This window comes from Haliotis rufescens, unplaced genomic scaffold, assembly GCF_023055435.1.
Source record: "Haliotis rufescens isolate VD_foot unplaced genomic scaffold, xgHalRufe1.0.p SCAF_6, whole genome shotgun sequence".
Taxonomy (NCBI): domain Eukaryota; kingdom Metazoa; phylum Mollusca; class Gastropoda; order Lepetellida; family Haliotidae; genus Haliotis; species Haliotis rufescens.
The window spans coordinates 1214283-1233305 of NW_025964334.1; the positions used below are offsets into that span (position 1 = coordinate 1214283).

Sequence of the window (19023 nt, forward strand, 5' to 3'; positions counted from 1 at the left end):
AGTGTACTACAGTCTGGTGGTATGTGTGCGGATGTGTGTCTGGTTGCTAGTCCTCTTTGGTGAGTGAGTGAGTGGGTGAGTGAGTGTACTATAGTCTGGTGGTATGTGTGCTGATGTGTGTCTGGTTGCTAGTCCTCATTGGTGGGTGAGTGAGTGTACTATAGTCTGGTGGTATGTGTGCTGATGTGTGTCTGGTTGCTAGTCCTCATTGGTGAGTGAGTGTGTGAGTGGGTGAGTGAGTGTACTACAGTCTGGTGGTATGTGTGCGGATGTGTGTCTGGTTGCTAGTCCTCATTGGTGGGTGAGTGAGTGGGTGGGTGAGTGAGTGTGTGAGTGGGTGAGTGAGTGTACTAAAGTCTGGTGGTGTGTGTGCGGATGTGTGTCTGGTTGCTAGTCCTCATTGGTGGGTGAGTGAGTGTACTATAGTCTGGTGGTATGTGTGCTGATGTGTGTCTGGTTGCTAGTCCTCATTGGTGGGTGAGTGAGTGTACTACAGTCTGGTGGTGTGTGTGCTGATGTGTGTCTGGTTGCTAGTCCTCATTGGTGAGTGAGTGAGTGAGTGGGTGAGTGGGTGGGTGAGTGAGTGTGTGAGTGGGTGAGTGAGTGTACTAAAGTCTGGTGGTGTGTGTGCGGATGTGTGTCTGGTTGCTAGTCCTCATTGGTGGGTGAGTGAGTGAGTGGGTGGGTGAGTGAGTGGGTGAGTGAGTGTACTAAAGTCTGGTGGTGTGTGTGCGGATGTGTGTCTGGTTGCTAGTCCTCATTGGTGGGTGAGTGAGTGTACTATAGTCTGGTGGTATGTGTGCTGATGTGTGTCTGGTTGCTAGTCCTCATTGGTGAGTGAGTGAGTGAGTGTGTGAGTGGGTGAGTGAGTGTACTACAGTCTGGTGGTATGTGTGCTGATGTGTGTCTGGTTGCTAGTCCTCATTGGTGAGTGAGTGAGTGGGTGGGTGAGTGAGTGTGTGAGTGGGTGAGTGAGTGTACTACAGTCTGGTGGTATGTGTGCTGATGTGTGTCTGGTTGCTAGTCCTCATTGGTGAGTGAGTGGGTGAGTGAGTGTACTATAGTCTGGTGGTATGTGTGCTGATGTGTGTCTGGTTGCTAGTCCTCATTGGTGAGTGAGTGGGTGGGTGAGTGAGTGTGTGAGTGGGTGAGTGAGTGTACTATAGTCTGGTGGTATGTGTGCTGATGTGTGTCTGGTTGCTAGTCCTCATTGGTGAGTGAGTGAGTGAGTGAGTGGGTGAGTGAGTGTACTACAGTCTGGTGGTATGTGTGCGGATGTGTGTCTGGTTGCTAGTCCTTATTGGTGAGTGAGTGAGTGGGTGAGTGAGTGTACTATAGTCTGGTGGTATGTGTGCTGATGTGTGACTGGTTGCTAGTCCTCTTTGGTGAGTGTGTGAGTGGGTGAGTGAGTGTACTGTAGTCTGGTGGTATGTGTGCGGATGTGTGTCTGGATGCTAGTCCTCTTTGGTGAGTGTGTGAGTGGGTGAGTGAGTGTACTGTAGTCTGGTGGTGTGTGTGCTGATGTGTGTCTGGTTGCTAGTCCTCATTGGTGGGTGAGTGAGTGTACTACAGTCTGGTGGTGTGTGTGCTGATGTGTGTCTGGTTGCTAGTCCTCATTGGTGGGTGAGTGAGTGTACTACAGTCTGGTGGTGTGTGTGCGGATGTGTGTCTGGTTGCTAGTCCTCATTGGTGAGTGAGTGGGTGTACTACAGTCTGGTGGTGTGTGTGCGGATGTGTGTCTGGTTGCTCGTCCTCATTGGTGGGTGAGTGAGTGTACTATAGTCTGGTGGTATGTGTGCGGATGTGTGTCTGGTTGCTAGTCCTCATTGGTGAGTGAGTGTACTACAGTCTGGTGGTATGTGTGCGGATGTGTGTCTGGTTGCTAGTCCTCATTGGTGGGTGAGTCAGTGTACTACAGTCTGGTGGTGTGTGTGCGGATGTGTGTCTGGTTGCTAGTCCTCATTGGTGGGTGAGTGAGTGGGTGAGTGAGTGTACTACAGTCTGGTGGTATGTGTGCTGATGTGTGTCTGGTTGCTAGTCCTCATTGGTGGGTGAGTGAGTGGGTGAGTGAGTGTACTACAGTCTGGTGGTATGTGTGCGGATGTGTGTCTGGTTGCTAGTCCTCTTTGGTGAGTGAGTGAGTGGGTGAGTGAGTGTACTATAGTCTGGTGGTATGTGTGCTGATGTGTGTCTGGTTGCTAGTCCTCATTGGTGGGTGAGTGAGTGTACTATAGTCTGGTGGTATGTGTGCTGATGTGTGTCTGGTTGCTAGTCCTCATTGGTGAGTGAGTGTGTGAGTGGGTGAGTGAGTGTAATACAGTCTGGTGGTATGTGTGCGGATGTGTGTCTGGTTGCTAGTCCTCATTGGTGGGTGAGTGAGTGGGTGGGTGAGTGAGTGTGTGAGTGGGTGAGTGAGTGTACTAAAGTCTGGTGGTGTGTGTGCGGATGTGTGTCTGGTTGCTAGTCCTCATTGGTGGGTGAGTGAGTGTACTATAGTCTGGTGGTATGTGTGCTGATGTGTGTCTGGTTGCTAGTCCTCATTGGTGGGTGAGTGAGTGTACTACAGTCTGGTGGTGTGTGTGCGGATGTGTGTCTGGTTGCTAGTCCTCATTGGTGAGTGAGTGGGTGAGTGGGTGGGTGAGTGAGTGTGTGAGTGGGTGAGTGAGTGTACTAAAGTCTGGTGGTGTGTGTGCGGATGTGTGTCTGGTTGCTAGTCCTCATTGGTGGGTGAGTGAGTGAGTGGGTGGGTGAGTGAGTGAGTGTACTAAAGTCTGGTGGTGTGTGTGCGGATGTGTGTCTGGTTGCTAGTCCTCATTGGTGGGTGAGTGAGTGTACTATAGTCTGGTGGTATGTGTGCTGATGTGTGTCTGGTTGCTAGTCCTCATTGGTGAGTGAGTGGGTGAGTGAGTGAGTGAGTGTGTGAGTGGGTGAGTGAGTGTACTACAGTCTGGTGGTATGTGTGCTGATGTGTGTCTGGTTGCTAGTCCTCATTGGTGAGTGAGTGAGTGGGTGGGTGAGTGAGTGTGTGAGTGGGTGAGTGAGTGTACTACAGTCTGGTGGTATGTGTGCTGATGTGTGTCTGGTTGCTAGTCCTCATTGGTGAGTGAGTGGGTGAGTGAGTGTACTATAGTCTGGTGGTATGTGTGCTGATGTGTGTCTGGTTGCTAGTCCTCATTGGTGAGTGAGTGAGTGGGTGGGTGAGTGAGTGTGTGAGTGGGTGAGTGAGTGTACTACAGTCTGGTGGTATGTGTGCTGATGTGTGTCTGGTTGCTAGTCCTCATTGGTGAGTGAGTGAGTGGGTGGGTGAGTGAGTGTGTGAGTGGGTGAGTGAGTGTACTATAGTCTGGTGGTATGTGTGCTGATGTGTGTCTGGTTGCTAGTCCTCATTGGTGAGTGAGTGAGTGAGTGAGTGGGTGAATGAGTGTACTACAGTCTGGTGGTATGTGTGCGGATGTGTGTCTGGTTGCTAGTCCTTATTGGTGAGTGAGTGAGTGGGTGAGTGAGTGTACTATAGTCTGGTGGTATGTGTGCTGATGTGTGACTGGTTGCTAGTCCTCTTCGGTGAGTGTGTGAGTGGGTGAGTGAGTGTACTGTAGTCTGGTGGTATGTGTGCGGATGTGTGTCTGGATGCTAGTCCTCATTGGTGAGTGAGTGAGTGGGTGGGTGAGTGAGTGTGTGAGTGGGTGAGTGAGTGTACTATAGTCTGGTGGTATGTGTGCTGATGTGTGTCTGGTTGCTAGTCCTCATTGGTGAGTGAGTGAGTGGGTGGGTGGGTGGGTGAGTGAGTGAGTGAGTGGGTGAGTGAGTGTACTATAGTCTGGTGGTATGTGTGCTGATGTGTGTCTGGTTGCTAGTCCTCATTGGTGAGTGAGTGAGTGGGTGGGTGAGTGAGTGTGTGAGTGGGTGAGTGAGTGTACTACAGTCTGGTGGTATGTGTGCGGATGTGTGTCTGGTTGCTAGTCCTCATTGGTGAGTGAGTGAGTGGGTGGGTGAGTGAGTGTGTGAGTGGGTGAGTGAGTGTACTATAGTCTGGTGGTATGTGTGCTGATGTGTGTCTGGTTGCTAGTCCTCATTGGTGAGTGAGTGAGTGAGTGAGTGGGTGGGTGAGTGAGTGTACTACAGTCTGGTGGTATGTGTGCGGATGTGTGTCTGGTTGCTAGTCCTCATTGGTGAGTGAGTGAGTGTACTATAGTCTGGTGGTATGTGTGCTGATGTGTGACTGGTTGCTAGTCCTCTTTGGTGAGTGTGTGAGTGGGTGAGTGAGTGTACTACAGTCTGGTGGTATGTGTGCGGATGTGTGTCTGGTTGCTAGTCCTCATTGGTGAGTGAGTGAGTGTACTACAGTCTGGTGGTATGTGTGCTGATGTGTGTCTGGTTGCTAGTCCTCATTGGTGAGTGAGTGAGTGGGTGGGTGAGTGAGTGAGTGTGTGAGTGGGTGAGTGAGTGTACTATAGTCTGGTGGTATGTGTGCTGACGTGTGTCTGGTTGCTAGTCCTCATTGGTGAGTGAGTGAGTGGGTGGGTGGGTGAGTGAGTGAGTGAGTGAGTGAGTGGGTGAGTGAGTGTACTATAGTCTGGTGGTATGTGTGCTGATGTGTGTCTGGTTGCTAGTCCTCATTGGTGAGTGAGTGAGTGGGTGGGTGGGTGAGTGAGTGAGTGAGTGAGTGAGTGAGTGGGTGAGTGAGTGTACTATAGTCTGGTGGTATGTGTGCTGATGTGTGTCTGGTTGCTAGTCCTCATTGGTGAGTGAGTGAGTGAGTGAGTGAGTGTACTATAGTCTGGTGGTATGTGTGCTGATGTGTGTCTGGTTGCTAGTCCTCTTTGGTGAGTGAGTGAGTGGGTGAGTGAGTGTACTATAGTCTGGTGGTATGTGTGCTGATGTGTGTCTGGTTGCTAGTCCTCTTTGGTGAGTGAGTGAGTGGGTGAGTGAGTGTACTATAGTCTGGTGGTATGTGTGCTGATGTGTGTCTGGTTGCTAGTCCTCTTTGGTGAGTGGGTGAGTGAGTGTACTATAGTCTGGTGGTATGTGTGCTGATGTGTGTCTGGTTGCTAGTCCTCTTTGGTGAGTGAGTGAGTGAGTGGGTGGGTGGGTGGGTGGGTGAGTGAGTGAGTGAGTGAGTGAGTGAGTGAGTGGTATTCAGCAGTATTCCAGACAGTTAAGAACATGGTTGCAAATCGGAGAGGGTTTCGCTCTGATATTGGTGATTGTGGCATAAAACGACACTCACTCCAGTCTTGTTGGAGGTGGTATGACGCCCCGATGACACTTTCCTGTTGTTTCCAGGTATGACCTGCTGCAGATTTCCAAGGATACCGACAACAGCACGCTGATCGTCCGCGCTGCAGAGGCAGGGCAGACTATCCTCAAGGTGTGGGACTTGTACAACCCCTGGATGGCCGACTACATCAACATCCCCGTCAACTACATCATCACCCCCGCGCAGGCCGTTGTCTCCCTCGGGGCCGTCATCTGCTTCAGTACGCCGCTGGTGTCACAGAGAGGTATGTTGACTCTAAATATTGCTTGAAACCTACAGTAATCTGTTTGTAATGTCTCGCCCCCCCCCCCCCCCCCCCCCCGTGTTTGTAATGTCCCCCTCGTGTTTGTAATGTCCCCCTTATGTTTGTAATGTTCCGACAGATTAGATAGAAATTCTCATCAAGTTGGACCTAATGTAACAGTCAGATGATTTGTTCTCTTTCGAATTTGTGGGGGCTGGGGAGATTTGTCATCTTCTAATGACTCTTGTTTACTTTGTGATGCTTCAGGCTATACAGGAGGCTGGGCAGTGAAGGGGACGTCGGTCAATATCGACCCAGACTCTGGCCTCGCCACGGCAACCAGTGTCGGTAGATCAGTGGTCATCAACACCATCAGTGCCGACCTGACCACATACACTGAAGTGACGGTACTGCCGGTATCCAAGGCGACAGTTGGGGACAGTGTGGGCTTCCTGAGTAATGCCCCTGGCCGCAAGCCAGTGAATATTCCCGTCAATCTGGGCTTGGTGAACAAGCCTTTGGGTAAGAGATGCACATTTCATGGTAATGAATAATTTCACTGATTAACCTTGTGTTATCTTATTGCTTTACTCCGAGGCATGGGTGACCCAGTCATCCAAGATGCTGCCATTCGCGGTGCAGAGTTGTGTCCCTTTGGCACACCCGAAACCTATGATTGTGGGTTTGAGTCAAGGTTCACCCCGATTATGTTTCTAGTTTCGTCAGCACTATACCCATGCTTGTTGGATTTCACTCACTCAAACACTTAATCAAACTCTCAAACACTCAGTCAACCAAAAGGATGTGAAATCTCTGCGAAAACGCGGAATATCACGTTTTTTAAAACAGAAGTCCTCGGGGGAAAAAAACTATGAATGTTTCATTACCCGAAAACCCATAACACAGGGATATATGTCGTATTAATGTCTTATGTTTGCCATGTTGTTGTTTTTTCAACAAAAGGTAAGTAGTACAAGGTAAGTTTTTTTCAATATGCTTCAACATGGGGAAAGGGACAGACATTGCAGACTTGTGACAGTTGTCCTTGTGTCTGGGGGATGGAGGGGGAAATTCATGGCAGAACACCCACTCACTCACTCAAACACTCACTCGCTCGCTCGCTCGCCCGCCCGCCCGAACACCCACCCACTCACTCACTCACTCACTCACTCACTCACTATAAATCGGCATCAGTCCGGACTAGAACAAGCAGCCACACACACACATACACGTGCATGCACGTCGCTATATAAGTGCAATAATCTTGGACGCGACGTTAAACCCAATTTCACCTCACCTCACCTCACCTCACTCACTCACTCACTCACTCACTCACTCACTCACTCACTCACTCACTCACTCACTCACTCACTCACTCACTCACTCACTGTTCCAGGAGAGAACTGCCCTGCAGAGTTGAGGAGCAACGGCTATCAGCCGCCATTCCTTCCCTTCCTGTGCCGCCTGGAGTTCACCAAGACGGACGTGGAGGTCGATGTCAACGACCTGTTCAGGGTCGTGCCAGGATTTGACTCTGAAAAAGGTAAGAACAGATGTTGGACATCTGAGCCAGTTTCACAAATGATTGAAGCTCTAAGACAAATGTAACGCCCATACTTTACATACTTTAGGCAGTAGCTCTAAGATTGGGGAACGGGGCACTGGCTTCGAAGATATTAATCGTGCCAGGATTCGATTTCGAAGAAGGTTTACAGAGATGTTGAACATCTGGCCTTGAAGATAATGCCCTTGAAAGGATTTGCATTAAATTGGGGAATTAGTACTATTGTGACATAATACACTATTTGCTGCGTTACACAGAGAAACGTACATACACACATCAGAGTTACTTGCCCTTGATCATTCTTCCTACATACAATAGGAAATATTGTTTTTAAATTAACAAAGTGACAGTTGGGAGAATTTGGATTTGCACTAAAATTGCTTCTTCTTTCCTTTTCTTTTTTCATCAAATATGTTGTGCATGGATTTGTAGAGTATGTTTAATGTAAACCTTCTGACATTTATCTTCAGGGCAACTCGTCTGTCAGGTGACCGCCATCATGTCCGAGTTTCACAACTATCAACAGTTGAGCACCATCAGCTCAAAGATAAGACTGGTTGTCATAGTAACACAGCAGGACGGCCAACCAGAGCTCCCCACATCATGTGACCTCGAGTTTGCTCCCGCCTTCTACATTCACAATGCCGAGATCCACCTGACGACTCTGGCTCCACTCGCCTCCATCCGCATCTCGACCCTGCCCAACCTCGTCCCCAACATTCAGGTTGGTGATCCCCCCATTGTTTGCTGGGTGTCAGATTGCCACACTCTCCTAAACATTGGTATTTGCAAGACCATGGTTCAAATTACATTTGGCAGACATCCCCCCAATACAACAAACAGTAATTTCAAACATATCTGATTTTCCCAGTGATTTTTACTTTTTTATTAATGATTTGAAATATAACCAAAATTGAACAAAATATTAAGAAGTCCAACTTAAACAAATTCATACCCCCCTCTGCCTGCTTGTTTAATGTCATACTTGGGAATATTACAGTTATATGACACAACCTCTAAATAATAGTGTCTGAACCAAACAAGCCATTTGATACTATGAGCCACTTCCCACACCGTGAGGGTATGATGACACGCTGAGCCTGACCAGCGATCCTTTAAGTCGCCTCTTATGACTAGCAGAGGTTGCTAGGTTCCCAGGTCTTCGGAACCATGGTGACAATGTATTTTTAATTGTCCCACAGGCATCAGTGAGTGATGGGACACTGATTGAAGCCTTGTCACCTGACCAGGACAGCCAATCAGGGGGTGTTGTTTTGTTTCCTGTCCGTCTGCTTGACTCGCTGAGTGTCTGGGAGAGGGAGACGCTCAACTTGCACGTAGAACTGGTCAACAAGCACACCGGACAGCGAGCCAAGATTCCTGTCTACATCAAACTCATCGGAGACAGGCCCGATGTGTCGCGTAAGTTTCATACAAGGGAAGACTGCCTCTTGTCAGCTGGTCCTGATGATGTAGTTATCGAAATGTTGAAGTGTTCTAAGTTCTAAGTTTGAAGTTTGAAGTTATGCCTTTTCTTTGCAAATGTTTTAATAAGCTATTTGAAAATGGTGTTTTCCCAAGCAATTGGTCATGTTCTATAATAATCCCCCTGCATAAAAAAGGAGACAGGAGTGACCCAGATAACTATAGAGGCATTTCATTAATGAGCATTTTAGGAAAAGTATTTACTACAATATTAAACAATAGAATTTCAAAATGGGCGACCATGCGTGATAAGATTCCTGAATTTCAAGCTGGCTTCAAAAAAGTTATTCCACCGTAGATCATGTATTTACACTTTATGCACTTATTCAAAAAACCTTGTCACGGCGTAAGCATAAACTGTATGTAGAATTTGTAGATTTTAAAAAGGCTTTTGATTCTGTCAATCGCTTTAAGCTATGGACATGTCTACGAAAAGCTGGTTTACGTGGGAAAATGTTTACTATTCTAAAATCAATGTATTCTAATGTGAGATCATGTGTTCGTTGTGGGGATAGTTTAACAGATTTCTTTGATTTTCCTTTGGGCCTAAGACAAGGCTGTATTTTGAGTCCGATCTTATTTTCAATTTTCATTAATGAATTATATTACGAAATAGCTGCCAGTGGTAAACATGGTATCCAAATGTTCCCAGATTGGATAGAAATACTAATGCTACTTTTCGCAGATGATGTCATTTTAGTGTCAGATACTATTGTCGGTCTTCAAAGGCAATTAAATATTTTAAGTACCTACACCAAAGAATGGAAATTATCCGTAAACTTGGAAAAAACTAAAATTGTGATCTTCAGAAAAGGTGGTCCAATAGCGTCGAAAGAGAGATGGTCATTTGATGGTCAGTTAGTCAATATAGTAGATCACTACTCATATTTAGGAATCTGGTTCTCACACACAATGAATTGGAAAAAATGTGCCCTTGACTTGTCCTTGCGTGCAAAGAAAGCTTTAATAAGTGTAATGTCTATTTCTCATAAAGTGGGATTGATGTCACCTAATATCTTCTTTAAGCTTTTCGATACCCAGATACAACCAATTCTATTGTATGGTTCTGAAGTATGGGGATTTCAACGTTATGACTGTTTAGAGAAGGTTCATTTATTAGCATGTAAAAAGTTTCTTTGTGTCGGATCTTCTACACCAAATTGCATGGTTTATGGTGAATGTGGTAGATACCCATTATATATTAATTCTCAGATCAGATGTTTAAAATACTGGTTTAAAATTCTTCATATGCATGAACAACGTCTCCCCAAATTAGCCTATAACATGCTTCTACATTTAGATAAATAGGGAAAGAATACTTGGACATCGCATATAAGAAATCTTTTATTTTCGCATGGTTTGGGTTTTATATGGCTATGTCAGTCAGTTGGAAATGTAAATATGTTTCTTAATGAATTTCGGAATCGGTCTATAAATATGTTCTACCAAGAATGGCACTCCACTTTAGAGGATAGTTCGCGTTATGAATATTACAAAACTTTCAAGACTTTACTTCAACCAGAAATATATTTATCAGTACTCACTACGGAAAACTTAAGAAAACAGTTAATTAAATATCGACTTGGTTTGCTAGACCTATTTGTAAATGAAGGAAGAAAACTGTCCATTGAAAAAATGGAAAGAATTTGTCCATTGTGTAAGCTAGAGATAGAAAATGAAATTCATTTTGTGTTTGTCTGTCCATTTTACAATGATCTCCGAAAGAAATATATAAAAGATTATTTAATAGCAATGTCACCGATAAACGCCTTTGTAGTTATGCTGACGACAAAGAACGAATCAAATATATTAAATCTTTCTCTTTATATTAAGCATGCATTAGCCAAAATAAAATGAATTAATCAAACAACGTGTATATCCCAATGTGTAACAAATGTAATTGTATCTACATGCGTAACTCTTTCTTGTATATGGGCCGGTGGCCTTTTGTACAATAAACTTCTTTGACTTTGACTTGGTCTTGAGGATAGGGCCTCTGGCCAGAGGTCGAAGGTCAGTTGTTTGATCCCCGACCACGGTATACGAGAAGACATTAAACGGCAATAGTTGTTGGTATCCTGCCTGGCACTCGGCATTAAGGGGATAAAACAGGACTGGTCGGATCAGAGTCAATACTCGGTGGGGTATTCATGTTAAACTGCGGAGTGGTATCTCAGTGGGCTAGCAGTATGAAATCGGCATTAGTTCGGACTAGTACAAACAGGCACACGCACGTACACACGCATGCATGCATGCATGTATGTTGCTATATAAGTGCAATAATTTTGAGCGCAACATTAAAACCTATTTACTGTCTATATTAAACTAACATCCGTATGTTCTCCTATACACCCCGCCTGAACGCTGCTCTCTATGTTCATCAGGCCTGAGGACGGTCTACACACGGGACATCGGCTGGAGCACGCTCATCTTCAACTTCCTCATGACGTACCAGTCCTGGTTTGCCCTGTTCCTGCTCATCCTAGCTACAGCAGTCGCCGTTCTTGTAGGTGAGAATCCATACTCTTGTTCCTGGTCTTGTAGGTGAGAATCGACAGTCTTGTTCCTGGTCTTGTAGGTGAGAAACGATAGTCTTGTTCCTGGTCTTGTAGGTGAGTAACGATAGTCTTGTTCCTGGTCTTGTAGGTGAGTATCGATAGTCTTGTTCCTGGTCTTGTAGGTGAGTAACGATAGTTATGTTCCTGGTCTTGTAGGTGAGTATCGATACTCTTGTTCCTGGTCTTGAAGATGAGTTTGAAGTTTGTGTAAGATATATGTCAGCAATAACTTGTCAGTAAGATTCACTACTGTGTGCTTTCTTCAGTACTTGTTATCCCCACCACGAACGGAGTTGTTTTTCAACAGAGTGCGTACTGCGTGAAATGGGGACAAATTTTCCCAGAAACTACTTAAGTTTCATGAATGAAACTTTACAAGCTTATATATAAGAGATACTTGTGAAGACTAAGTTTGAATTGGTGCAATGTTATTCCATATTACACACTACAGTTTCAACAAAGAAAATTCTAATGTGCCCCGTTGTTTCTTCAAACTATCATCATGATGTGTGTGACTTTGACCTCTGCAGGATACCATGTGCTGATTGGGCCACGTTATCGGACAAGCGCCAACTCGAGCGCCTTCCTGAATACAAGCCAGTCGATGAATCCGAGTCCCAATGTGACGTACATTCAACCAGCTCCAGGTGAGGATGAGGAAACTGACAATGTCAATGTAGATGATGATGATGATGATGTCATGAGGCAAGGGAGTTAACTGACTGTGAAAGTCCAAAATGGCAAAATGATAAAAGATACAACGGGTCTTACCTTGTCAAGTGCATCAAATAACTTGAGCACCTTGATTGAAAATATGAAAAGATTTGGAAAATATCTGTTGATGGTACACATACTCTGCAAATCCTGCAATCACCATGTTGTTTATGAACCGAATGTCAATTTTGTTACGCGATTTTGATTTGACAATGCATCGACTCTTTAGTCCAGCCAAAATGTAACGCCGAGACTGGACTGGACTGGTGCAGTCAATTAACTCCCTTGCCTCAGGAAGATGGATGATGTTTGGCATAGATGATGGTGTTGATGTTGATGTTGATATGGCGTTGACAGAGACAATGCCGATGTGGACAATGGTGTTGATGCAATCTCATTAAAATCAGATCTAAGTTCTCGCTGCCGCTAAACAAAGATCTGAGGACATCCCATTAAGGGTCACGTCAGACAGACCTTGCGCGAACTTTGACCGACCAATGGAATGACCAATCAGAAGGCAGCTTTCTCGTGCTTTACGGCACTAATTTCAATTGCAGACTACATTTTGAAACATATTTTGACAAATTCTTGATTAAAAATATGAAACCTCAACAAAAGAACATTCTGGAATCGCTAATAGATGGTCCAGATTGTATGGATTCAGCCGTTAAACCCGTAACTATCGTTCAGAATACCCCGTGTTAAAGTTTTCGAGGATGCATGATTAGAAATCACATTCCGACTGTCACTTTCATGATCTGGTAAGCGACGCTCTGATTTGTTGGATGAAAGGTCGTTCTGACGTGACCCCTACTGGGATGTCCTCAGATCTTTGTTTAGCAATAGCAAGAACTAAGATTTGATTTTAATGAGATTGGTGTTGATGTAAACAATGAGATGAGATAAGATAATGCTTTATTATCCTGTGGAATTGTGTTTTTTAAGGTGTACGAAAATTCAGTTGAACAGCAATACACTGTTACAGCAGTTTACTATAAAACATGCATATGCACCCATACATGAATATATAAATAAATAAATTTAAATATATAAGATATATACAGTAAACTACGTTTATAACGAACACGCTTATAACGAACTGACGGATATAACAAACTTATTTTATAGTCCTGTCCATTTGCTGTTTATATGCTTATAACAAACTACTGTTTTGACGAACTAAAATTAGTGGTCCCTTTGAGGGCTTATAACCGTAGTTGACTGGATATAATATAAATATGTCGTCAGACAAAAGAGACATGTACATGTACCACAGAGAGATTAATGACCACTTGTGAGGTGAACTTAAGTTCGTATGTTGCGTGTCACCACTGAGCAGCGCCACCTAGCGATGACTTTATTCACTCACAAAAGGAAGTTAACGATGAAAGTCAAGTGTGTCAACTGTTGTTTGTTTCAGGATCGCCACCCTACACCAGTCCGTACAACAGCTCGCCGACCAGGCTCTGGTCCATCCCGTACAATGTGGATCACCGGGGCGACATGTCTACGTCCCCCTCCCCCTACAGACGAGCATCCCCCCACTCATGATCAAACACCAACGTAGCAGCAAGTTTACAAGTCCAGAACAAAGTCACCCGGAGGTGCTAAAACCATCAGATTTTGGAAGGAAACACAAAATGGTTCCAGTGTTGATTTCTGAATCTTGACAAACAACATATCATGGACCACCTCTCTTTGATGAAGTGGGGGGATCATGGATCCAGTTGTCCTAACTCAATCACTCACTCACTCATTCAAGAGGAAGGGAGGACTCCCTTGTTAATTTAACTTGTAGAATGACAACGATTTCATGGATTAACACTGGTGTTGCTGAAACCATGGTTACATGGATCATTATTAAACTTCATTATTGAACTGTGAAAGTTTGTACGAGGCAATCTGTGTCTTTCAGAGAAACATTGCTTTTGGTTAAGGAAATATGAGAGGTGGGAAAATCAGCATTTTATATATAGAAGGGTGATGAAATGGAAACCAAAAAATACTAAAATGTTTTAAGATATGTATTGTGTGATGTGTGTTTGAGGTGTGATGTACAGTGGGGGCGGGGCTACGATGATCTCACGCTGTATACATAGTTCATCGTTATTGTCGGATGTGCCAGGTTTAGCACATGCTTTCATGTTGAAGAGAATCAATGTACATGTGAAATTGTGTCCTTCATGCCTTATATTTTTGCCGGAAGTTTGACAAGAAATATGTCATAAAGGATATGCCATTTTCTTTCAAATTTTTAAGCATATTTATTTGTTCCACGCAGACTGACAAGATACTGACATTGTATTATACATTGTATTATACATTGTCATGTACATCATGTTACAAACATTTCCCAACCTGTGGAAAATTTGTCATTTGTTTGTGGAACAGGTTTCAGTGTGCCAGACTTGATTGTCCAGGAATAGCAGTGTACAAAAATGTTTCTTGCTTGCGAGATTGAGACGGTGGATATTGTGATATGGTTTGGAGATTAGAATTTTCAAGTCTGTTCAGAAGATAAATATTTGTCTGGTAAGATTTGTGTGACGTGAATGGATGTTCGTACATGTCATGAGAACACAATGCTGAAAGTGGTTCAGTTACATCATACAGCAAGCCTCTTTCTATGATCTCTGTGTTGAAGTCCACCATAACAAGACTGTTTTGAACAATAATACTAAATGTGTGTAATGTGGTTGTATAGCAGGTGACCAGACCTCCTACATCGGAGTAAGTCTGCCTGGGTACCTATCTTGAAAACACTGGCAACGAAGGCGACAGAACACTTGTGTGATCTTGAGACACACTGATGAACTTGAGACACACTGACAGTGAGACTGTGACACCTTGAAACACACTGACGACAGTGACACTGTGACCTTGAGACACACTGACGACAGTGACACTGTGACCTTGAGACACACTGAAGACAGTGAGACTGACCTTGGGACACACTGAAGACAGTGAGACTGTGACCTTGAAACACACTGACGACAGTGAGACTGTGACCTTGAGACACGCTGACGACAATGACACTGTGACCTTGAGACACACTGACGACAGTGACACTGTGACCTTGAGACACGCTGACGACAATGACACTGTGACCTTGAGACACACTGATGACAGTGAGACTGTGACCTTGAAACACACTGACGACAGTGACACTGTGACCTTGAGACATGCTGACGACAATGACACTGTGACCTTGAGACACGCTGACGACAATGACACTGTGACCTTGAGACACACTGAAGACAGTGAGACTGACCTTGAGACACACTGACGACAGTGACCTTGAGACACACTGACAGTGAGACTGTGACCTTGAGACACACTGACGACAGTGAGACTGTGACCTTGAGACACACTGATGACATTGATGGGGCAGCATGTTGAAGATGTCTGCTACAACATGACAGTCACATTTAGAATAATGTCTTGTATCAATACTGTCAAGAATTAGGTAAACTGAATCTTGGCATTTTTTAGTGTATTTTCAGAATTCCAGTCATGATTTTTACATTAGATCGTGTGAGAATTACGATGTTCAAATATGTGTTTGCTTGATTGGAAGTGATATGTGACAGATGAGAATTACCAGGGAATGGGTTGAGTGAAGAATGAGTCGCTGGTCTTCTGGTGTGTGAGACATGTTTGATAATGATGACTTGTATCTTGTATCGTGTAGTGATGTGTTATAGGATGTGTTTTCTGCTGTATTTATTTACATGTTCATTGTAAGTTTTGTACAGACGGAAATGAAGAGTTTCAATGTACGTAGGATTGATTTGTTTTGTAAGGACAGCCTTGTGGCGTCTGGTGAGGGCTGACTCTTTAGTGGTAGTGGATGTCGGAAGTGGATGTCGCCCCGGCTTCATCAGCACAACATGCACAACGTGTGTCAGTGATGCTACACATACAAGATCCCCGCCCAATCTTCCCTTACCAACAATGACTCATGGTCACATTATTCCGCTCTAGAATCAACAATACCTTTTCCCGGTCTCTTTAAACTGTAAAGTTCGAGTTTGAGACCCAGGTTTCATACCTGACATTGATACGTGTGAAGCGCACCCATCACTGGGATATTCCACACAGACAGTTAGTTCAGTAATTTAGGCATCAAGGCCCATAGCACAATGCAGATTTGTCACGTGGTGTACATGATTAGATTTTAAATCTAGTTACACATTCCTCATTATAAAGACATGTTTTAATGAATACAGTAACAGCATGGGTCATATCAGGATTTTCAGAGTTTTAGCAGATTTATCATTAACTGACGGTCTTTAGAAATACCTTGCAACATGGGGAGAAATGTAAACCTTAAATGGGAATACGCTTCACAGTGTAAGTAGCAAGTAAGACATGGTATTCATCCTCTACTTCTCCGGATGAACAGTTTGTACAAAAAGAGATCACAATATCATCGTCTTTGGACTTTCAACATACATTTACATTAAAAATTGTGCAAAGAAATTCTAACTTTACAATAAGCTCTAATTTTACCAAGGTAAAACGCAACTCAATAATTTTCACTAAGTCTCTATTGTTTCTCTATGTGCTGTAATCTATATTACATACTCCTCTTCAAAGAGCTGGAGAACTCACATACTTTTCATGAAATGTCAGTGACAAAATCTGATCCCAAAAATACTTTCTATTTTCATAAATAATTCCAGTCATTCATTTTATATTAACTGGTAAGACTTCTTGCCTTCCAGTAATTGATATGAAGCATTACCAACTTGTCCTTTTCAAATGAACAGTTGTATTTATTTTTATTTTTATTTTAATCTCAGTGCTGGTTTTTGTACAAATAGTGAAGGCCACAGCTTTGTTCCCTACCTATCATTTCAGTATTGACTTATGCAGGTTTTTACTTTTATATCTCCAATTCAAACTCAATTATAATTGATAAGTACGTCAACAATGATAAAATTCCTGCTGCTTATTTGATTATGAACACTCAATAAATATAGACAACTATACATAGTCAGTGACATCATTAAGCGCAAAAATGCAGCACAAGCCACGCTCATTCTGTTATCAGCCAATCATTAAAAAGTAGTTCGTAAGTGGGTGTTTTTTGTTTTCTTTCTTTCTTCTTTTTTTTCAGGTTGGGAAACAAATGCAAACAAAACATGTACACTTTATTAGCCATTGCTTAATTAACCAATCAAATGAAATTTCTTGCCGCTTATTTTTATATGTATATATGTATTACATACTTCCTAAATACCAAATCAGACTCCTCAGGTATGTTGTGTTTCTAGTGGATGAAGTGAATACCAAAGGATGCTAGCACTGCCAGGGGAGGCAACTTTGCCTGTGTTCCCAGTGTTGAGGTCAGTTAATATTTTACTCAATGATCATGTCAATCATAGTCATCGTCATCGCTTTGTTTGTACATTTCTTTGTCTTGTCAATAACACATTTCCTGGTTGATTTGTTCTTTTTGTTCTTGGTGTGAATAAACGATGCCCATTTCTTCCCAGTCAGGGTTTTTTATTCGTTTTTAGATGAAGTGATTCACTTAATGATGGTGTTGTTCTGTCTGGTAGTATGAGTACATTGTGATGATACAAACGTGTTTTACTCAAGTCGAGGTGTGGGAAGTGGTGGCCCAGCCATCTGTGTTGAGAATTGCAGCCCTTTAACCCTTTGATCCTGTGTTGAAATCCAAGACACATCCTGATTGTGTTTCTGGGTTTACTGGCACCAGACCATGCTCATGCTTCACCACAGTGGAACTAATAGTTACTATAGACCTGCACCACTTGGGCTTTCTTCACACCCCAAACTGACACCACAGTGGGAACTATAGACCGGCAATCACTTGGGCTTTCTTCACACCCCAAACTGACACCACAGTGGGAACAATAGACCTGCATCACTTGGGCTTTCTTCACACACCAAACTGACACCATTGTGGGAACTATAGACCTGCATCACTTGGGCTTTCTTCACACACCAAATGACACCACAGTGGGAACTATAGACCTGCATCACTTGGGCTTTCTTCACACACCAAACTGACACCACAGTGGGAACTATAGACCGGCAATCACTTGGGCTTTCTTCACACCCCAAACTGACACCACAGTGGGAACAATAGACCTGCATCACTTGGGCTTTCTTCACACACCAAACTGACACCATTGTGGGAACTATAGACCTGCATCACTTGGGCTTTCTTCACACACCAAACTGACACCACAGTGGGAACTATAGACCTGCATCACTTGGCCTTTCTTCACACACCAAACTGACACCACAGTGGAACTATAGACCTGCATCACTTGGGCTTTCTTCACACACCAAACTGACACCACAGTGGGAACTATAGACCTGCATCACTTGGGCTTTCTTCACACACCAAACTGACACCACAGTGGAACTATAGACCTGCATCACTTGGGCTTTATTCACACCCCAAACTGACACCACTGTGGGAACTATAGACCTGCATCACTTGGGCTTTCTTCACACCCCAAACTGACACCACAGTGGGAACTATAGACCTGCATCACTTGGGCTTTCTTCACACCCCAAACTGGCACCACAGTGGGAACTTTTGACCTGCATCACTTGGGCTTTCTTCACACACCAAACTGGCACCACAGTGGGAACTATAGACCTGCATCACTTGGGCTTTCTTCACACACCAAACTGACACCACAGTGGGAACTATAGACCTGCATCACTTGGGCTTTCTTCACTCCCCAAACTGGCACCACAGTGGGAACTTTTGACCTGCATCACTTGGGCTTTCTTCACACACCAAACTGGCACCACAGTGGGAACTATAGACCTGCATCACTTGGGCTTTCTTCACACACCAAACTGACACCACAGTGGGAACTATAGACCTGCACCACTTGGGCTTTCTTCACACACCAAACTGGCACCACAGTGGGAACTATAGACCTGCATCACTTGGGCTTTTTTCACACACCAAACTGACACCACAGTGGGAACTATAGACCTGCATCACTTGGGCTTTCTTCACACACCAAACTGACACCACAGTGGGAACTATAGACCGGCAATCACTTGGGCTTTCTTCACACCCCAAACTGACACCACAGTGGGAACAATAGACCTGCATCACTTGGGCTTTCTTCACACACCAAACTGACACCATTGTGGGAACTATAGACCTGCATCACTTGGGCTTTCTTCACACACCAAACTG

General features: G+C 44.1%; 1 protein-coding gene across 2 annotated transcripts in view; it reads left to right on the forward strand.

The window, feature by feature from the left end:
- The window catches only part of LOC124116845 (nuclear pore membrane glycoprotein 210-like), an 82332-nt gene extending 65010 nt beyond the window's left edge, over nucleotides 1–17322 (forward strand). For both annotated transcript variants that reach the window (XM_048385670.1, XM_048385671.1), the window contains 8 exons: nucleotides 5284–5501; nucleotides 5769–6023; nucleotides 6898–7044; nucleotides 7536–7789; nucleotides 8268–8487; nucleotides 10935–11060; nucleotides 11639–11755; nucleotides 13243–17322. In XM_048385670.1, the coding sequence (XP_048241627.1) occupies nucleotides 5284–5501; nucleotides 5769–6023; nucleotides 6898–7044; nucleotides 7536–7789; nucleotides 8268–8487; nucleotides 10935–11060; nucleotides 11639–11755; nucleotides 13243–13373 (1468 nt within the window). In that variant the 3' untranslated portion in view covers nucleotides 13374–17322. The remainder of the gene's footprint in view (nucleotides 1–5283; nucleotides 5502–5768; nucleotides 6024–6897; nucleotides 7045–7535; nucleotides 7790–8267; nucleotides 8488–10934; nucleotides 11061–11638; nucleotides 11756–13242) is intronic.
- Nucleotides 17323–19023: the final 1701 nt, after the last annotated feature.